The following is a 21,707-nucleotide window of genomic DNA, read 5'->3' as shown; positions in this document are numbered from 1 at the left end:
AGTTCTCAGTGATGCTGAAACATGTCAAACCACATCCACAATAACCACTTGGCTCCATTTCGGATGCCCGAACCACAGTTAATCCATTTTGATTTTTAAATGCTTTCTTTTCTGTAACAGCTAAAGCAGATATACAGTATATGTTTAATAGGCCACAAAACAGGCTGTTCTAGTTAACATAAAGTTCAAGTTAAATCCAGTGATAGCTGGAATGACTTCCCCATACATCAATATATGGAGATTTCTTCATCATAATACAGAATGAGAAATGTATGTAGCTGGGAACACAGAGAAGGGAAACCTAAGCTGGTCCCAGTGATCAGAGAAGGCTTCTTGGAGTAAGTGGGGTTTAAGATAAGCGTTAAGCTGAAGCTGAAGGAAATAGCCTAGTAAGCTGTGCTGACGGAGTATCCCAGCTGTAGGGGGTAGCATGGAGCTCTCAACTGAGAGTGAGCACAGGTGTGCAATAAAGGTGATCTGAGACCAGGATGGCGGTCCATGGAGTGAGAGGTGGGCGCTCTGTAAGACAGAAAACGGTTAGCCTTCATCCTCTGGACTGAAAGAATTTCTAGATGAGTTTAAGGAGAGGACCAGAATCCTAGTTTATTTTTTTAAAATTACTCAGGCAGGGTCTTGGAACTGCAATCCCACATGCCCCGCAGTGTGGCCAAAAAAAAAAAAAAAAAAAAATACTCAGGCAGGAATGTGGAAGATGGACTAGGCTATGGGCGGCCAGTCAGGAGGTTGCAGGAAGTAGGTTGGGAAAAAGTGAATTACACTGAACAGAGGGCAATGACAGTAGGATCTTCAGGGTCCACGTGAGCGGAGGATGGGACTGGCCTTATATAGAGCCTAACTAGAGCCAAGCCACCTTTGAGGCCGAGGAGACAAAAAGACTGATACTTGGCTCCCACTAGGCGATGTCTGTCTACATGAAACCATATAGAAACACTCTGAGTCAAGGACACCACAGGAGTCAGTTTGACCATACATATCACTCTCGCCTGTCAACTGAATTTAGAAACCAACCCCCATGTAGGGTGTAGTTATCCTGTTTGTTGTAGGTATTTTGAAATCAGATAGACTCAGGTTCAGATTTTGACTCTATTCACTTACTATGAGGTAACAAGTCTCTTAGCGTTAATTTCTGTTTTGTGAAATAGAGAGCTTAATTATCATCTCACAAGATATTTGTCAAGATTAAATAAGAAAAGTCTGCCGTTTATTACCTCTGACATCAGCAAGTTCTTTTACTGGTGTCAGTTCCTCTGGGCCTTCATTTCCTCATCTCTAAATTAGAGGTAATAGTACCTACCTGTGTTCACATAAGGACTTGTAGCGCTGAGTATAGTGCTAAGCACTTAAGAAGTTGTAACTCTCACTTAAGCTTTTAGTCAGCTGCAGGGTTGCCAGAATCGGAAAGTCTGATGGCCCCGGGTAGATGGACGCTGGGATTCCACAGCCGGCTGGCCTGAACCCAGGTGCATCTGAGGAGGGGTGGGGAGATCCCCGTCCTCTCCCCGGAAGTGAGTCAGCGTGTGCATTTATTCTCTGTTCCTTCACAGGACTGAGAGGGTGAGGGCAGCACACATACCTGGCTTCCCCGGCGTTGTGCAGATCTCACAGCTTAAATACTTGCTAGGGTTGCGTGAGGCCCAGCTGGAGCTAGCCCACTGTTCTCAGAGGGCTCACGTGTCAGGAGTGAGCGAGCCTCACAGAAGAGTCGGGATGTGACGGCGTTTCTGCAGTTGATCTTGTCTTCCTGAACTTATGTTAGTTGTTTTCCAATACCGACTAAAAAAAAAAAATTAGACATCTCATTGCATATTTGTTATATTTATTTGCTTAACAGACTGTGTGGAGGAGACACAAAACCAGGAAATATTTACGAGAAGTGAAAGCTGCCTGTAAGATTCAAGCCTGGTTCAGGTGCTGGAAAGCACGTAAGGAGTATCTGGCTGTGTTAAGAGCTGTTAGAATCATTCAGCGTTGCTTCTGCACCCAACAGCAGAGAAGACGGTACTGTCTCAGCTATGTAGAGGGCAGTGTGGTGTGTGTGTGTGTGTATAAAATAATACCGCTTGTTGGATAGTTGCTATGCTTAATTTATATTGTTTGTTGATGTTTTCTCCATTATTGTAACAAAATTATCTCTGAGATTGTCTTATTTTTTGAGACAGAGCCTTGATGGTATAATCCAACTATTGTCCAGTTGCTCAGTCATGTCTGATTGTTTGCGACCCCATGCACGCCAGCCTTCCCTGTCCTTCACTGTCTCCCAGAGTTTGCTCAAACTCATGTCCACTGAGTGAGCGATGCCATCCAACCATCTCATCCTCTGCCGCTCCTTCTCCTGCCTCCAATCTTTCCCATCATCAAGGTCTTTTCCAGTGAGTCAGCTCTTTGCATCAGGTGGCCAGAGTTTTGGAACTTCAGCTTCAGCATCAGTCCTTCCAATGAATATTCAGGCTTGATATCCTTTTCAATTGACTGGTTGGATCTCCTTGCAATCCAAGGGACTCTCAAGACTCTTCTCTTAGCATCACAATTAGAAAGCATCAATTCTTTGGTGCTCAGCCTTCTTTCTGGTCCAACTCTCAAATCTATATGTGACTACTGGAAAAACAGCTTTGACTATATGCACCTTTGTTGGCAAAGTGGTGTCTCTGCTTTTTAATATGCTGTTTAGGTTTGTCATAGCTTTTCTTCCAGGGAGCAAGCATCTTTTAATTTTGTGATTGCAGTCACCGTCCACAGCAATTTTGGAGCCCAAGAAAATAAAATCTGTCACTGTTTCCACTTTTCCCCCATCTACTTGCCATGAAGTGATATGAAAGTATTCACTTAAACTTGATTAGCACAGGTTCTTAAGGATAAGTGTAGGGATGGAAGAATGGGAAGTAGGTAAATTGATCTAGTTATGTTGTTTTCCTTGTTAGTGCACTGGTCCATTTTGTTTGTTGATGTAGTTATTGGCAGCATTTCTTTCCTTTTTTTTTTTTTTTTAACCTTATATTATCACCTGTTCTCTATCCTTAATGATTACCAACTTGTCTATGTTAACTCTATTTCCCTCTTGCTACTTCATTTCTCTGAAACACATTTTCAGAAGCTGTTAGCAGAGTGTTCATATTATTGTTTATTCCATAGTGTAAGAATTTTTTCTTCAGTTCCCAGAATTGATGAATTATTGTATCAGTGGTTTAAAGATTGTTTTAGGAGAGCATATTCGTCTTAGAAGCATTTCTTGATTAATTCCATGGGTAGAGTAAGGCTTAAGAAATAAATGTGTAGTTGCTGCTCTCAGCTATTAAGGACCAGTATCTAGTTTTCCTGTTGACATTCAGCCTTATTTTCTAGGAAAAGTGGTGACATAACTTAGTTAATCTCTATCTTTTCCACACAGTTGTGAATAAGCAGATAAAGAACCTGCTTATTCTCAGTTGTTGCCTATTACTACTATATTGATGCTAAAGTTTAATCTCTAGCCCTCACATTTTAAATTTTTCTCCAGTTCTGTCTTTTTTAGATCGTTTGATAGCGCTCATCTTTTCTTTCAGTTGAGTGTCCATTTCTCATTTACTGATGCTGTTCCACCCTCCCAAGCTCTCTTCCTGACCACTTCTGTCTGCTTAAAGACTTGATTACAGTGTGGACTCGGATTTTATTCTCTACCATTCATTCTACCACCACCCCTTTATTGAGGTTTTGTCTAGATCTGGCTAATCCTCCTTTCTTCTGATCCAGTTCAGAATTTTTTGTCATTCTAGAACTTAATATTTCTTGGCCACTGAAACATTGCCAGTTGTAAATTCCTTTTGCATTTTGTTACCCGGTGTGTCTCTGTGTGTCTCTGCGCTGTCATGCTTCCTAGAACCTAATATAAATGGCTCATTTCTGCTTTTTATCTATCCTCTCATTGCCTTTCTTATACCTTCTTTCTCCTCTAGTGTTTATAGGGGGTGGGCAATAAATACTTACTAAATAAGTTAATTTGAAATTGCTTTCCAATAATCGCTTTGCAGGTTTTTGAATGTGAGAGCCTCAGCAGTCATCATTCAGAGAAGATGGAGAGCTATACTCTCTGGAAGAAAAATTCATGAACAATCCTTAATGACAAAAGTAGGTGTTAAAAAAAGCAATTCATGTGTAAAGAACTACTTTAGAAAACAGAAAACAAAAAGAGTAAAGACCTAACTATACATTTATTTTATGCACATCATTGCAGTCAGTTAAAAATTATATTCACTCATAAAAATACTGTTTGTGAATATTTTGTGTGTGTGTGTACCTGTATTTATAAAGTATTCTCAAACCCAAGTTTGAAGTGATTTTTTTGGAAAAAAGTCATAATAGGTGTAGCATATCCTATCTGTATGAGTCAAACACATACTCTTTCAGCCACAATTGGTAATCTATTTAAAATATTTAGCATCAGTTTTGGAATAGTAGTGGTACCTATGATCTTTTAATAAGGAAATTAAAAGTTTACTTGTAAATTTTTACATTCATGTAATATTCACTATGTATGATTATATACCCACTATTATTATTACACCTTCTATTATATATTTACTAAGGGGATTCTCATGAGATAGTTATTGTCAGCATTCCCATCTTATAGATGAGTAAAGCAAGGTCTGGAGACGAAAAGGGATTTGCTCAAGGTCACTCAGCTAATATGTGGGGGTCTGTGTCATAAAACAAACCTAGTTCCTGTTTCAATCCAGAGATGTTACATGTCTTGGAATTTGATTGTAAGGATGTTCTGGAATTGAGGAATCTAAGACAGGCTGGGACTACACCATGGTTCTTAAAGCTGCCGACAGCTTCCCTCATAGCTGCTTACATCCATTCTCTTCTCTGGAGTGTAACTAGCTGTTTTATTAAATGCACTTGTCTTGTAGTAATATTAGTCCTGTGCTCATTAACAATGAAAAGTGTTAAGAGGAAGAGAGGGGAAGAGTACCTGCTATCTATGTTCCTGGTTTACAGCTTCATAAAACTTCACTTTCAGCTATAGACCTCTATGGGTTTTGAAATCTATGAAATATGACATCTTAAACTAAAAAATATACATTTTATTTTACCTTGAAAAATTACAGAACCTCCAGTGGGTTGAAGTATTATTTCTATATGTTAACGTTACTCGCAAATATTTCCTTATAGAGACATCAAGCTGCTTGTTTGATCCAAGCACATTTCAGAGGATATAAAGCAAGGCAGGTGTTTCTCCAGCAGAAGTCAGCTGCTTTGACCATACAGAGATACATACGAGCCAGGAAGGCTGGGAGGCATCAGAGGATGAAATATGTCGAATTAAAAAAATCTACAGTTGTCCTACAAGCACTGGTGCATGGTTGGCTTGTAAGAAAAAGGGTGAGTATTTTTAAGTAGGATACCTGTTTCCCTTAGATGCTCCCCAGAAATACAAAATAGATTCTCTCGTGTAATAAATCTTAACAAAGGAGCTGAAGTCTGAGTGAGGGCTCCAAGTGTGAAGCAGGTTGTTGTTACCCAAGTTGTCCTGTGCTACCACCAGGCAACTCTCTCAGGGCGTTGTAAGATCATCCTGAGATGACTTCCACACCTTCAGCAGGGAAGAATCCTCCCTAGGGAATTCATAACGTCCTGGGCATCCTATATATGCAGCACTGGCAAACAGAAAAAAAAAAAAAGAAAATTAAAGGAGAAATCTGTGTTTTGTTCATTGAGTATAAGCTGGAACTCTGAAGGCCAAAGGCCCCTGTAGGGAGCTTCTGCTCCAAGAGTCTGCTCCATGGTGACACTGCCTGATACTGCAGAAATCAGATCAAATGTTTGTCCCATTTAATATCACCATCTCCAGCCATTCTGCTTGAAACATGCTACCCCTTCCTGAGTTTAATATTCCTAGACCTCTCCTGTTATAATTAGTATATTTTAAACCTTAACTAGCTGCTATTGGGTAGCCTAATTAAATTCTTGAGTGAAATGCCCAAATATAATTTTGCTTTCTATACCCTGAGTTAGGGGTTTCACCATTGAAAATATTGTATAGTAAGGAATATAACTGAGGGCTTCCCAGGTGGCTCAGTGGTAAAGAATTCACCTACCAATGCAGGAGATACAGGAGACGTGAGTTCAGTCTCTGGGTCAGGAAGATCCCCTGGAGGTGGAAATGGCTCCCCACTCCAGTATTCTTGTCTGGGAAATCCAATGGACAGAGGAGTCTGGTGTGCTACAGTCCATGGGGTCGCAAAGAGTCAGACACAACTTAGTGACTGAACAACAACAGCAAAGGAATATAATTACTTCAAGTTACAATGTAGATAATTTTAATAGTTAAAAGTTAACTTACTATTGCTAATTTATATAACTTGATATTGAAGATATACAGAAATAAGCATTGGTTGATCATCTCAAGAGTTAACTATTTGATTGTTAATCTTTTTTTCTCCTTCAGATCTCAGAGCAGAGAGCCGAAATTCGGCTTCTTCACTTTGCAGCAGCTGCCTTTTATCACCTGTCTGCTCTTAGAATTCAAAGAGCCTACAGACGTCACATAGCTCTGAAGAAGGCTAACAGTAAACAGCTTAACTCAGCCATCTGTATTCAGGTTAGCTTTCCTTTCATTAAGACTATGACCTAATTTTTGTTTAGAGTTTTTTCATATTTCATAAGCAATTTCCAAATACCTCTAGTAAGGTTATATAACATTTAGCTTTGGCCACACAGCTATTAGGATGTCTTGATGGTTTAGAGATAAGTTGATGTTTTATGGCACAGTACTGAAGCTATGAATTATTCTCTGGTACTCTGAACTCATTTGCCCTTCTGCTAGCAACGTCTGAGGGTACCTGTTTCTCTCTCGACATTCTTGCCAACTTGTGCCTTTGGAAGACTCTGTGATTTCTGTCATTTTGATGAATGGCAAATTATATCATTTTTGTTTTGGATTTCCTTTGACTGCTAACAATTCTGAAAAAAAAAATTTCACCTGTGTTAATTATTCAAATTCTTATCTGTGTATCAGTTCAGTTCAGTTCAGTCACTCAGTCGTGTCCGACTCTTTGCGACCCCATGAATCGCAGCACGTCAGGCCTCCCTGTCCATCACCAACTCCCGGAGTTTACTCAAACTCATGTCCATTGAGTCAGTGATGCCATCCAGCAATCTCATCCTCTGTCGTCCCCTTCTCCTCCTGCCCCCAATCCCTCCCAGCAGCAGGGTCTTTTCCAACGAGTCAACTCTTCGCATGAGGTGGCCAAAGTATTGGAGTTTCAGCTTCAGCATCAGTCCTTCCAGTGAACACCCAGGACTGATCTCCTTTAGGATGGACTGGTTGGATATCCTTGCAGTCCAAGGGACTCTCAAGAGTCTTCTCCAACACCACAGTTCAAAAGCATCAATTCTTCAGTGCTCAGCTTTCTTCACAGTCCAACTCTCACATCCATACATGACCACTGGAAAAACCATAGCCTTGACTAGACGGACCTTTGTTGGCAAAGTAATGTCTCTGCTTTTTAATATGCTATCTAGGTTAGTCATAACTTTCCTTCCAAGGAGCAAGCGTCTTTTAGTTTCATGGTTGCAATCACCAACTGCAGTGATTTTGAAGCCCCCCAAAATAAAATCTTACACTGTTTCCACTGTTTCCCCATCTATTTCCCATGAAGTGATGGGACCAGATGCCATGATCTTAGTTTTCTGAATGTTGAGCTTTAAGCCAACTTTTTCACTCTCCTCTTTCACTTGTATACTGTATTTTAAAAAGATTTTTTTCCATATATCTTGCTAGTTTTTCTGTTGAGTGTTTTTTTTTCTTAATAAATTATAGGAGTTCTTTATGTATTCTGAATAAGAATCCCATTTGTGTATATTAAGAAAAAAAAGTAATTGACGAATAATACACAGCTTGATGAGATTTATATAAATTATGAAATGAGGAATATGTTGTACAGGGTTGAATTCACATGCACACACTTACGCACACACACACACACTCACATACTGTGTCCTGGAAGGATCTACACCAACTTGAGTGGAAAAGGAATGCCACTGGGGAGGGTTGAAAGATATTCAATATAATGTTCTATTTATTTCATTTGTGTATATATGTATGTATTTATTTTAAAAAACCTGAAATAATAAAGATCTTCATCCGTCTTAAACAGAGATGGTTTCGAGCAAGATCACAGCGTAAGAGGTTTCTTCAGGAATACAGCATCGTAAACACTCAGAGTGAAACTCAAGAATGTGCGAGCCGGCGCAGCAGGGCTGCGTCCGTAATACAGAAAGCTGTCCGCCGCTTCCTCCTCCGTAAAAAGCAGGAAAACTTTAACAAAAGAATCGCTAAAATTCAGGTAACCGAAAATATTATGATTTTGCAATTCATCCTCACAATACCTGACATTTTATTTTATTTTATTTTTTGGCCATACCTCAAGGCTTGCAGGATCTTCATCCCCAACCAGGGCTTAAACTCAGGCTACAGCATGGAACGTGCTGAGTACTAACCACAGGGCCGCCCAGGGATTCCACATCTAACATTTTAAAAACCACAGTCGCACTCATCCTAGAAAACTAAGGCTGGCCAATAGAAGAATTCATAAGCACTATGCTACCAGAGTTTCACTGCTAAGCCCTTTATTTTCAAATTCCCTGTAGGAAGTTGATGACTGAGAGCTGCAAAAGTATTTTTGCATTTTGAATACAGTTAGCTACCTTTGACCAGTGAATGCTACTTTAGCTCATATGCAGGAATATGATAACATATTTCTTCTTAGAGAAATTTATTTTGCTCTTTATTAGAACCTGAATTGAAGTTCTACTTGCAAAGTGTCTGACTGCATCATACAATTTTACTGAAAATATTTACTTTGTTTGGAAGTAGATACAGATATAAATTCACAACATCAGGGGTTGCAACCTTCAAGTTACTGGTTTGTCTCTTTAAGGCACTATGGAGAGGATACTCTTGGAGGAAGAAAAATGATAGCACAAAAACTAAAGCCGTTCGACAGAGACTTCAGTGTGTTAACAGGGAGGTGCGAGAAGAAAACAAGCTCTACCACAGAACGGCAGTGGCCCTGCACCATCTCCTGACGTACAAGTACCTCTCCAGCGTGCTGGAGGCCCTGAAGCACCTGGGTCAGTTGGTTTCAAGAGTATCTTGTAGAAGGTTAGAGATGCACTTTTACCTCAGAGTAGACAAGGAAGGGGCTCCCCAGGAGGCGTTAGAGGTGAAGAGCCCGCCTGCCAGTGCAGGAGACGTAAGAGACGTGGGTTTGATCCCGGGGTCGGGAAGATCCCCTGGAGGAGGCATGCCAGCCCACTCCACTATTCTTGCCTGGAGAATCCCCATGGACAGAGGAGCCTGGCGGGCTACGGCCCACAGGGTCACAAAGAGTCAGACACGACTGAAGCAACTTAGCGCGCACCAGTAGTTAAGATGCTGATTTTGTTGCTGTGAATGTATCTCTTTTTCTCTTCCTCTTTCAGAGGCAGTTACTAGACTGTCTTCAATTTGCTGCGAGAAGATGGCCCAGAGTGGAGCAATCTCCAAAATATTTGTCTTGATCCGAAGCTGTAACCGGAGCGTCCCGTGTATGGAGGTCATCACATACGCTGTGCAGGTCTTGCTTAATGTCGCCAAGGTACTTTCCATCCTGATTGGGAAGCGTCTCGTGGTCCAGAGCTCTCCTCCACAAGTTAGGTCTATGCTTGCTCATCACTATAGCTGAGATCTCCAGGTTACAGTGCGTTTACTGCGTGCCAGGGTCTTAGGAAGATATGTTGACTCTTTTCACATAGCTGTACATAGAAACACTGTGTGCTTTATGATTTTATTTCTTCTGTTTTTGTAGTATTCATAATGGTGATGGCAAGCATTTATCAAGGACTTGCTAACTATGTGCTAGTGCTTTTCATGCATCATTTAATTAAGTCCTCATGTTAATCCTCTAGGGTGGTTTTGTATCATCCTTCCCATTTTGTTTTTGTTGTTTTCTGTTCAGTCGTGTCCTACTCTGCGGCCCCATGGACTGCTGCATGCCAGGTTCCCCTGTCCTTCACTATCTCCCACAGTTTGCTCAGATTCACGTCCCTTGAATTGGTAATGCTATCTAACCATCTCATCCTTTGTCACCCCCTTCTCCTCCTGCCTTCAATCTTCCCCAGCATCAGGGTCTTTTCAAATGACTTGGCTCATCAGAAATTAGGTGGCCAAAGTATTGGAGCTTCAGCATCAGTTCTTCCAGTGAATTTTCAGGGTTGATTTCCTTTCACATTGACTAGTTTGATCTCCTTGCTGACCAAGGGACTCTCAAGAGCCTTCTCCAACACCACAGTTTGAAAGCATCAATTATTTGGCGCTCAGCCTTCTTTTAGATCTAACTCTCAGATCTGTGCATGACTACTGGAAAAACCGTAGCTTTGACTATATGGACCTTTGTTGGCAAAGTGATGTCTCTGCTTTTTAATATGCTGTCTAAGTTTGTCATAGCTTTCCTTCCAAGGAGCAAGCGTCTTTTAATTTCATGGCTGAGTCACTGTCCCCAATGATTTTGGAGCCCAAGGAAAGAAAATCTGTCACTGCTTCCACTTCTTTCCTATTTGTCATGAAGTGATAGGATCAGATGCCATGATCTTCGAGTCTTTAATGTTGAGATTCAAGGCAGCTTTTTCACTCCCATCTTGTAGTGAAGGAATAATCATCCTTACAGGAGGGAAGGTCCCAGCCCGAAGACCAGTGTGTGGTCAGTGGTGGGGCCAGACATGGGCTCACGTCCATCCCCAGCCAGAGCCAACCCTCCACACGCTGTGCTGAACCAGAGCAGCAGCACCTCTTCCTATCACATCCGGCAAAACAGGGTGGTACCATCGCTGTGCCCGGGAACAGGGTGATACCACCGCTGTGCCAGGAACGGGGTGATAACCACCGCTGTCCCCGGGAACGGGATGATACCACCGCTGTGCCGGGAACAGCGTGATACCACCACTGTGCCCGGCTTCCTGGGACACTCTAGGTGCGAATGTCAGTCTTTGGCCTTGGGCTGCTCGAAGTTGTCTCCACCAGAATCTCACATGTAGAGATGTTGACATGGCAGGTTCATCCTCCTCGCCCGATCCATCAGCCGTAACTTCGAGCCTTCCCCTGGGCTTTTTCTCTTTGAGGAGCAGTGGTTGAGACAGAGACTCTGATGCCAGACTGCCTGGGCTTGCATCCCAGCTCTGCAGCTCACCATGGGTTACTCAGCCTCTCTGCTTCCCCTTTTTTAATGTAAACTGGGGGTAGTCATCGTATCTTTCTCTTAATGTTATTGTCAGAATTAAATGAATCCGTGCACATAATGTGCTCGATCCACAGATGTGCCAAACAAGCGCAAAGTGTTCATATTGCTTTGTTGTTTTTATCTTAGTACCAGTAGCATTATCTTTTACCATGCAGATGTCAACATGAATCTAATGATGTGATTCACAATTGAAGCATGAAAGATATATTCTTGGCTAATGATCATCACATTTATTTATTTTAAAGCAAGCTCACCTTCTTCTCGGGAAGCATGAGTAGGGTAACAAGCAGTCAATCTTGTCTTTATGGTTATCTTAACCTATGATTACCTATCACAGATATGTTATATTTTTCTGAGAGGGTGTCTCTAAAATGTCCTTGTTTTTTACCTTGTTTTCATTTACATCAAGGTGTGCATTTTCAGAGATTTCAGATTTGATTCATTTTTTGTGGAACTTTAAAGTAGGTTGGGTAAAAAAACATTAAAAGGCACATGAGCATATAAGATGGATCCCGAAATGACCTGGGAAAGTCATCTCATAAAGTCCTCGCTCTTGATGCAGATGGTCCACAATTTGGCTCTAAGCCTCCTTCTCAGTTGGTGTTTCTAAGAGACTCTGCGCTCACTGTAACTCGTAACTTGGTTCTGTTCTCCTCCAGTATGAAAAGACGACTTCGGCGATTTATGATGTCGAAAACTGTGTAGATACCCTGCTGGAGCTTCTGCAGATGTACCAGGAAAAGTCTGGTGACAAAGTTGCCGACAAGAGCAGAAGCATTTTCACAAAAACCTGTTGTTTGTTGGCTGTTTTATTAAAGACGACAACTCGAGCTTCGGTGAGTATTCACCAGCTTTTTTTCCTTTGCTGTTATTTTTGCATGTTCTTAAGCCCAAGACTTTCATGCGGTAATTATCATAACTTCAATAGGGTTTTGTGTGTGTTCACACTGGCTTTTTGGGCTGATCTGATTGTCTCTTCCGTGTCAGGGGAGCTGAATTCTAGAAGTAGAATTTATTACAGCCCTTAAAGTAGGAAAATGGAACCCACTCCAGTATTCTTGCCTGGAAAATTCCATGGACAGAAGAGCCTGGTGGGCTACAGTCCATTGGACCGTGAAGTGTCAGACATGGCTGAGCACAGACACAGGAGTAACCAGCTTCCATGTACTTGAGGGAAGTAAGAACCATGCCAACCAGGAAGCAACCCAGTGTGTTGACTCCTCATCCTCTCGCTGTGATGTAGAGACATGTCGAGCGCTTCCCTGGTGAGGTCTCTGCATTACCCTCTCCTGTGTGCAGTCAGCAGGGCTCACCACGGACCGGGATAGGATTGTGACCTTTATCCTGAGAACCGTGGGAAACCACTGAAGGTTTCTTAAGCAGAGGAATATGTTCCAGTTTAAGTTTTAACATCACCTTGGCTGCTGATTGAAGAATGGATTTGGGAAAGCGTGTGAGATGTAGGGAGACCATCAAGGAAGGAGGCAAGTGTAAGCACTCAGTGGTCTGGGCCAGAGTCTGTGCTTGACCTGGGGCCGCTTCTGTGAGAGGTAGACGGGTAACGCTGGAATCGTTGAGGAGGTAAAATTCACGAGACTTGGTAACTATATATAATAGGTATATTGACTTTAATGTTTGCTTTTTTATTCAGTATGGAATTAAGTGTATCACTTTTGAATATTTACCCTCTTTGTAATTCTTTTTTTAAACCAGTCTAACTGCTGCACTTGGAGAGCATAGCTTTTTATTGTTTAAAGCTTGTCATTTACTGCACAGTGTTTGTTAACTGTGATTGATTTTGGCAATCAATCCCTTCTGGCAAAGAAGGGATATGAAGTTTAATCCTAGTTACTATTTTAATAAACATACATTTTCTTTTTAGGATGTTCAAAGTAGGTCCAAAGTTATCGACCGTATTTATAGTCTCTACAAACTTACAGCTCATAAGCATAAAGTGAATACTGAAAGAGTCCTTTGTAAACAAAAGAAGAATTCTTCTGTGAGCCTTTCCTTTTTTCCAGAAACACCTGTAAGAACCAGAATGGTTTCAAGGTGAGCAGTAAATGTACTCTGCAGTTTTGTGTCACCAAACATGCATTTGTTCATTGAGCCAGGGCTTCCCAGGTAGCTTAGTGATAAAGGATCTGCCTGCCAAGCAGGAGATGCAAGAGATGTGGGTTCAATCCCTGGGTCAGGAAGATCCCCTGGAGGAGGAAATGGCAACCCACTCCAGTATTCTTACCTGGGAAATCCCATGGACAGTGGAGCCTGTCGGGCTACGGTCCACAGGGTTGCAAAGAGTTGGACGCTACTGAGCACCACCACCACCTTTTCAACCTATGATTTTTATTTAAGAACTTGGTGTATTTTAATATGAATTACATTGTAGAATTATTAACATATTAATGAATAGATTCTTCCCCCCGCCCCCCGCCCCCTTTTGACATTTGTTGTTCAGTCGCTCAGTCGTGTCCAACTCTTTGCGACCTCATGGACTGCAGCACACCAGACTCCCCTGTCCTTCACCGTCTCCTGGAGTTTGCTCAAACTCATGTCCATTGAGTCGGTGATGCCATCCAACCGTCTCATCCTCTGTCATCCCCTTCTCCTTCCGCCTTCAATCTTTCCCAGCATCAGGACATAGTCAGGGGTTTGTTTTTTGGGGGGCATTGTTGGGGGAAGTGGGCAGGTAAAACTCCAAACAGTATATATGCACCTTTTCTGAGATAAAATGTTTCTGTCACAACAAAGTTCCCTTGTACCCCTTTCAGTCAATTCTCTCACGTTAACCCCGGATTCTGGAAACTACTGACATGATTTCAGTATCTTTAGTTTTGTCTTTTCTGCTTTGTCCCATAAATGGGATCATACATAGCCAGCTTTCTGTGACAAACTTTTCTATTTAGCTTAATAAATACACCTTGGTGAGGTTCATCCACATCTTATGTGGCCTAGATTTCATCTCTCTTCACACAGTGCTCCTCCATGATAGGGAAACACCCACTCTGTGTGACCACTCCCCTTCACCCCCAATTAATTGATGTTTGGGATTTTCACTGGAAAGAGTAAGAAAATGGAATTGCGTATAGTGGTAGGGATTCATGTGAGGAAGATGGATATGATTCTGTTTTCTCAGTGAAGGAGATTATAAACATTAACTCTGCAGCATAAAATAGTCATCTTGGGGAAAGAGGAAGGAAGCAATTTCTAGGTGGTTTCAGTCGCTGCGGTACAGTCAGCCAGCCTGGTTGTGTAGTTAGTTTCTCTTTAGCACCATCCAGCTTGCAGGAATGAAAAAGGCAGATACCTGGATTCAACTGGGAATCCGACTAGAACTTTCCAGCAGAATTCAGTAGGAAAGAGTGACAATAGCATTAGCAGCATTTGCAAAGGAGATTATACCAGGGGACCCAAGGCAGACGGGAGGGAAAGGTGTGCAGTGCTGTGCTGGGCGCGGGCTTGCACTGAGGTCCAGGGAAATAGGCCGCCAGCGGGCGGAGCCAGCGAGCATTGGCATGTTAAGTCCAAGGACGCGGATGAATCCCAAGTGGCGGTTGGGATGGAAGGCCGGGCACCTTCTGAGGGCCGTGCCAGTCTATCGTGTGGTCATGTGACAAGGAGTGGCCCTGCCGGAAAGGGGCAGAAATGGACAGAAGAGGGGTCATCCCTTGGGCTGCAAGGATTTGGAGTTCTGAGATGGGACAGGAGTTGAGCGGAGGCCGGAAACCAGGTTTACAGACAAAAGCCTGGAGTTTCATGGCTGAAAAGCCTGAGCTTCAGAGGAGCCACCATCATCCTCCGGGGAAGATGGGGAGAAACGATCTAATGTAAACGGCGATAACAGGAAGCTTCCCTCCTGCGTGAGGGGCCGGGAGGGGGCCATGTGCCCAGGAGGGGCCACATTTCAGTTAAGAAAAAGCGGTGGACATGACTCTTTTAAGAGAAGAACTTGATTAATGGAAGGTTTTTGTTCTTCTCACAGACTCAAACCAGACTGGGTTTTGAGAAGAGATAATGTGGAAGAAATCATGACTCCTCTGAAAGCTCTTCAGATGGTGATGGACACGCTCAGCCTTCCTTATTAGCAGAGGCAAGCGTCTCGGCGTGTACAGGAAGACACAGAAAAGCTCATCACGCAGATGGAAAGCGTTTTTAGGTTTCTTTGTGCAATTTTTAAAAATCTGACTTTGTGTTAAAGTTAAAAAGATATATGTAACAAATAAACTTTATATTCTTTCTTTCTCTTATTTAATAGCTTTATTCGAGTAACAAACTAATATCATGACATGATTCCGACACTGTTATCTGCGTCTGTCATCTTAAAATATTGTATTAGTTTGGATATAATCATATTCCTAAAGGGAAAACATTAGCTTAGTGTTCCTGTTTTATAGGTAAATTGAAGCATTCGTCCAAAATTAATGTTGAAAAGTTAAGAGTCTGCCAACTCAGGTAGAGGTGAGAAGAGGATAAAATAACCCCACAAATGCCATCGACTGCTGCTTCCTGACTGAGGACCATCCAGATGGGCAACTGAGCCCCTCCGGGCACATTGGGCAAATTCAGCCCACCTCATCACATACTAAAAACCCTAGAGTTTGAGCTGAGTGGGGCTATAATTTGACCTGGGGAGAGCAAGGTTGTAACAGAAACTAGTCCCTGAGCACAGATCTGAAGATGGTTCCTTTATGAGACACAACCTGTTTTTCATAGCTTTGGGTCGCTGCTGCCAGCTCTGCACCCGTGGTTCCTGGGCTGCAGACACCTACCTCCAGTGGCTGTCTGCAGTCTGATCAGGTCCCAAAGTCTGTCTAGAAATGGGGGCCAGGACAGTTCTTAACTCTTAGAAATAAATCAGTAGTAGCCAGAAATGGAAAGGCCATTTAACTACTTGTTGGAATAAGGATTAAACATAATTAGTCAGAAATTGTCTGAGACCTAGTTGGAGTAGATCTAAAGACCCTATTGATGAATATATTGTAGAATATATTGAAAGTAACTGGAGAATTTTTGTTTTATTTCCCTCTTCCAATAAAGTATTTTGGGCACTCTTGGTACTGAGAATTTTCCAAACGGTGTGGTTTTTGTTGACTCTCCCAAATGCTTTGTTTTTCATTTCACAGAATTTTAGTATAAACAGTTTATTTACTTGGTAAATTATACTGCTAGGATATAGTCAAGCAGCATAAAATGTTATTGGTATTCATTTCTTCTAAGATGGTTATGACCAATTAGTATTTGCACAAGAAATATTTCTAGCAAGTTATACATGAAAGGTGATTTCCAGACTTTTACTGATTAAGAAAATGATGTCTTTTTGATTACTTTTTAAAGTTTTATATTGTTCACCTGTCACTGATTCTCGGTATAAAGAAAGCATAAGCTGTTATAGTTCTACTTTCAACAAAGGAAGAATTCCAGTGAAAACACTTTGCTTTAACTTATTCACAGGGGGTAAAATCAGTGCAGATAAACATTTGTTTACAATCTATATTTGAAGGCATGTGTATTTGTGGGTGCATGTAAAAATTTCCAACCTATGTAAAGAAAGAAGGAAATAGTCTAAAAACCTGCTTATTTCAAGAAATGCTTATGGGGGTTACATGAAGTAGTGTTTCTAAAGCTATTATAGACCATTTTTTCCCCTCCAATTTTACAGAAGCCTATTTCAGAAACAAATCTTAAATGAACAGTTTTTTTGTTATTTTTTTTTAGTTTTAAAAATCTAATTTTATTCTGATTTGTTTTTGTTTTTTCACCTTTTGGTCTCACCACGTAGCATGTGGGACCTTAGTTTCTCTACTAGGGATCGAACCCACACACTATGCTTCAGAAGAGCAGTCTTAACCCCTGGAATGCCAAGGAAGTCCCTAGTTTTATTCTATGAATAATACTCCATTATTAATGCAGATAACTTGTATTTGGAATAATGGTTTATTTTGGATTATCTAAAAAAACAAAATGAAATTTGTTCTGAACTTTGCCCTTGCTTTGCTAAGGCATCATTAAGTTTCATACCTGCTGAACATTATTTGAAACAGATTCTTCCTCCTATCAATAATTGTGATTGATCTTTATTGTGGTATGTTGGTACATTCATAGTCTAATAACATCTATATGCATCAATATGCCAGCAAATCTGGAAAACTCAGCAGTGGCCACAGGACTGGAGAAGGTCAGTTTTCATTCCAATCCCAAAGAAAGGCAATGCCAAAGAATGTTCAAACTACTGCACAATTGCACTCATCTCACACACTAGCAAAGTAATGCTCAAAATTCTCCAAGCCAAGCTTCAACAGTATATGAACCGTGAACTTCCACATGTTCAAGCTGGATTTAGAAAAGGCAGAGGAACCAGAGATCAAATTTCCAACATCTGCTGGATCATTGAAAAAGCAAGAGAGTTCCAGAAAAACATCTACTTTTGCTTTAATGATTATACAAAAGCCTTTGTGTGGATCACAACAAACTGTGGAAAATTCTTAAAGAGATGGGAATACCAGTCCACCTGACCTTCCTCCTGAGAAATCTGTATGCAGGTTTCGAGTAAATTCCAGGAGTTGGTGATGGACAGGGAAGCCTGGCGTGCTGCAGTCCATGAGGTCGACTGAGCGACTGGACTGGACTGAACTGAACTGAACATCTATATTTATCTTAACAATGTTATTGAAGACATAGGATACTTAGTGTCTTTCTTCTACTGTTACTTTCTCTCTGAGGCTATCTGGGTTCCACGGCCTCTTTTCTACAAGCCCTCTCAATTCCACATGTGTTCTCTCTGCTCTAAAATAAGCGATGACCATCTGCTTCCCTCACATGCAGGCGGCTTTTGAGTGAAAACCCACCCTGATTCATAGCCTCATTCTCAGCGCACGAAAGTATGCTCTTCAACAACCTCCTGGAGTGTGTCTAGCCAAGCTCCTCTGACTATTTGCATGTCACATAATTTTGTCTTGTATTCTAGACTCATTGAATGTTGTATTGTGGAGACCGGACTCTCCTGTATCTCTCCCTCCCCCCCAAAAAATGTTTTTAACAACTTGGTTGACTCAAGCTGAACACTGATTTTGCAATGGCAGCTCAAATCTTATTTCAATTATTCTTTATCCTTATCTGAGTTACTTTGAGTTTGCCCAGCACATAGATGTTCAAGAGTCATTCGGAGGGGCTTCCCTCGTGGCTCAGCGGTAAAGAATCCAGGAGCCAGTGCAGGAGACACGAGTTGGGTCCCTGATCCGAGAGGATCCCACACGCCTCGGGGCAGCTAAGCCCGGGCGCCACGGCTACTGAGCCCATGCTCTGAGCCCAGGAGCTGCAGCTACTGAAGCCTGCGTGCCCTCGATTCCGTGATCCGCATCAAGGAGCCCAGGCACCGCAGCGAGGGCAGCTCCCACTCTGCACAACTGGAGAAAGGCCACGCAGCAGGGAAGACCCAGCACTGCCGGAAAAAAAGAAAGAAAAAAAACAAGGATCATTTGGAGATTTACGGAGAAATCACACACAAAAGTCGGGGCCCTCTTTTTGCACTCTCCAGCCTTATCTACCCATCGCCCCCTTTCTCAGTGGACATTACTGCCCCCACCCGCCTCACCGGTGTCTGTGGGCTTTTTCTTTAAACCCAAGGTTTCACTGCATTGCAAAGTGCTGAGTGCAGAGTTCTCTCAGGCCATAGCCTGTAAAAATGGGTCTGCCTGAGAGAACTGACTTCCTTGCCTTCTTTCAAGTGAACTGTCCCATCCAGAAATGGTCTGCTGCTTTCCATTCTGCTGTGTGTCAGTGTATCTGGTTTTCTGGTTTTCGTTGGGGGTGATTTTGGATTTTGTTCAGAGTTGCTCTCTGAAGTTTACTTGTGAATATTTGAAGCCGAAGTTGAAGAGATGTTTTATCGTCCGTTTTATTCTCCTTCCCAAAAACACACCTTTTACTTTTAAAAAATTAATAAAGGACATTCAAGATGAAACCTTAGACACAGTGTAAGGTTGTGAATGATGTCATCTTCCCCCCCAGAGAATTTATTTTTGGTCCTGACTGACAACTAGCCTACAAACACCAGCTGCTTCACGTCACCTTATCCAGTTTGGATTGAGATGGTTTTGAGGTGAATTGGGGTCCCGAGGCAATCTGTACCTGCTTCTCACATACTCTTATTTGTCAGGGCCCAAGAGCTTCCTTCTGTCTTGCAGGCTCTGCAAACCACTGCTGGTTTCTAACGGACCCCCAGGGTCTCTTCATAGCTCTGCAGTTCATCTTAGTCTTTTTAGCATCACTCTCGGATCAAAGATTGCTATGAGAGGAGAAAGAAAGAAAGAAAGTGAAGTTGCCCAGTCATGTCCGACTCTTTGCAACCCCATTGACTGTATAGCCCGCCAGGCTCTTCTGTCCCTGGGATTCTCCAGGCAAGAATGCTGAAGTGCATTGCCATTCCCTTCTCCAGAGGATATTCCCAATCCAGGGATAGAGCCTGGGCCTCCTTCATTTCAGGAAAATTCTTTACCACCTGAGTCACCAGGGAACATATACACACGACTATAAATAAAATAGAGAACTAATGAGGACCTACTATGCCGCACAGGGAGCTCTCTCAATCCTCCAGTGAGCTGTGTGGGGAAAGAATCTAAGGAGAGTGGGTGGATGTGTGCGTATAACCGAGTCACTCTACCGCACACCTGAAGCTAACACAACATTGTAAATCAACTATACTCCAATAAAAAGTGAGAAAAAACACACGTCTTGCTGGCTCTCCTTTTCTTAACTGGAGTGCCTACAGGTGGACCTTTCAGCTTCACGCCAGCTTCTCTTTCCCTTTTGGCCTCTGACTTTTCCTCTGCCGGCTTCCCTTTACCTCCTCAACTTCTCTCAGCTGTGAATCAGACACAGTGCGTAAAAATAAATATCACGGCCTCCAAACAGTGCCTCTGAAGCCCTTCTGACTAGGTTGGAAGGAATATGGGAATGAAATTCTACTCACCTCGATTACCTGTCAGAGGCTTTCTCCTCTTTCCGGTCTTCCTCCTGTTATGTTTTGATTTTGACTCCTTCACCTCGTGGGAGAGAATAGTGAGCTACGCACGGCAAACCTTACCAGCAAGCACTGCATCGCTGCTGGCCAAGCACCTTGCTTTGCAACATGCGCCACAAAAGAGTTTAAGAAAGAAAGAAATTCTCAGAAACAGAGAGAGAGAGCATCCAAGTTTAAAATACTGTTTCCTATTGTGCTCTGAATAAAACATTTTTATATGTATTTTGTTATTCTCAAAATTCTAAGTAATAGTCCCAGTTCAAGATTTCCCCCTCAATACTGAGGAGGAGAAATAAAACTTCTATTAATACCTGCTTCCTCCTAAACTAGAGGTCAGCTGTTTTAACAGCAAGTGTGATTTACACATTCTTATTTTTTTAATTCAACACCACCAATCTTTGAGTTAGCATAAATTCCTCATAGATTTTGATACTGTCTTAATTTTTTGTTTTTTACATTCCCTGTGTTTCTCATTGATTTAAAATTGTTGACCACTATTTTTGAAAACACCTTTATTGAGGTAAAATTCACATCCCATACAATTAGCCCATCTAAAATGTACAATTCAGTGTTTCCTGGCATAATCACAGAGTTGTGCAATCATCACCATAATCAATTTTAGGACACTCATCACCCTTAGCTTTCAGTCACCAGCCCCTCCCCAGGTCTAAGCCTAGGCGACCACGAGTCTACCTTGTGTCTCTCTGCATTTGTCTACTCTGGGCACGCCATGTCGATGAAGCACATGATATGTAGTCTTCTGTGACTGGCTTTTGACACTTAGCATGTGTCTGAGGTTCATTCATGTTATGACATGTAATAATACTTCATAATATTCCATTGTTTCTATGTAACTTTTGTTTAGTTCCTGTGTATATTAATGAGCATCTGGGTTGTTTTTCAGTTCAATTCAGTCACTCAGTTGTGTCCGACTCTTTGCCACCCCATGGACTGCAGCACGCCAGGCCTCCCTGTCCATCACCAACTCCCAGAGCTTGCTCAAGCTCACGTCCATGGAGTCGGTGATGCCATCCAACCATCTCATCCTGTCGTCCCCTTCTCCTCCCGCCTTCAATCTTTCCCAGTATCAGGGTCTTTTCAAATGAGTCAGTTCTTCGCATCAGGTGGCCAAAGTATTGGAGTTTGAGCTTCAGCATCAGTCCTTCCAATGAATATTCAGGGCTGATTTCCTTCAGGATGGACTGGTTGGATCTCCTTGCAGTCCAAGGGACTCTCATGAGTCTTCTCCAACACCACAGTTCAAAAGCGTCAATTCTTCAGCGCTCAGCCTTCTTTATGGTCTGACTCTCACATCCACACATGACCACTGGACAAACCAGGGCTTTGACTGGACGGACCTGTCCTTTTTGCTTTCTGTCATAAGGGTGGTTATCAGCTGCATATCTGAGGTT

The 21,707-nt window shown here is 42.1% G+C and overlaps 1 protein-coding gene across 2 annotated transcripts in view; it reads left to right on the top strand.

Annotated features, from left to right (window-relative positions):
• The window catches only part of ASPM (assembly factor for spindle microtubules), a 60,984-nt gene extending 44,970 nt beyond the window's left edge, over nucleotides 1-16,014 (top strand). For both annotated transcript variants that reach the window (XM_061161068.1, XM_061161070.1), the window contains exons 19-28: nucleotides 1,853-2,019; nucleotides 4,026-4,122; nucleotides 5,170-5,379; nucleotides 6,446-6,598; nucleotides 8,157-8,345; nucleotides 8,940-9,132; nucleotides 9,484-9,638; nucleotides 11,936-12,112; nucleotides 13,159-13,328; nucleotides 15,259-16,014. In XM_061161068.1, coding sequence (XP_061017051.1) covers nucleotides 1,853-2,019; nucleotides 4,026-4,122; nucleotides 5,170-5,379; nucleotides 6,446-6,598; nucleotides 8,157-8,345; nucleotides 8,940-9,132; nucleotides 9,484-9,638; nucleotides 11,936-12,112; nucleotides 13,159-13,328; nucleotides 15,259-15,361 — 1,614 coding nt within the window. In that variant the 3' untranslated portion in view covers nucleotides 15,362-16,014. The remainder of the gene's footprint in view (nucleotides 1-1,852; nucleotides 2,020-4,025; nucleotides 4,123-5,169; nucleotides 5,380-6,445; nucleotides 6,599-8,156; nucleotides 8,346-8,939; nucleotides 9,133-9,483; nucleotides 9,639-11,935; nucleotides 12,113-13,158; nucleotides 13,329-15,258) is intronic.
• The last annotated feature ends 5,693 nt before the right edge of the window (nucleotides 16,015-21,707 follow it).

This window comes from Dama dama, chromosome 14 (genome assembly GCF_033118175.1).
Source record: "Dama dama isolate Ldn47 chromosome 14, ASM3311817v1, whole genome shotgun sequence".
In the NCBI taxonomy this organism is placed as follows: domain Eukaryota; kingdom Metazoa; phylum Chordata; class Mammalia; order Artiodactyla; family Cervidae; genus Dama; species Dama dama.
This window is presented reverse-complemented; position numbering and strand designations above follow the sequence as displayed.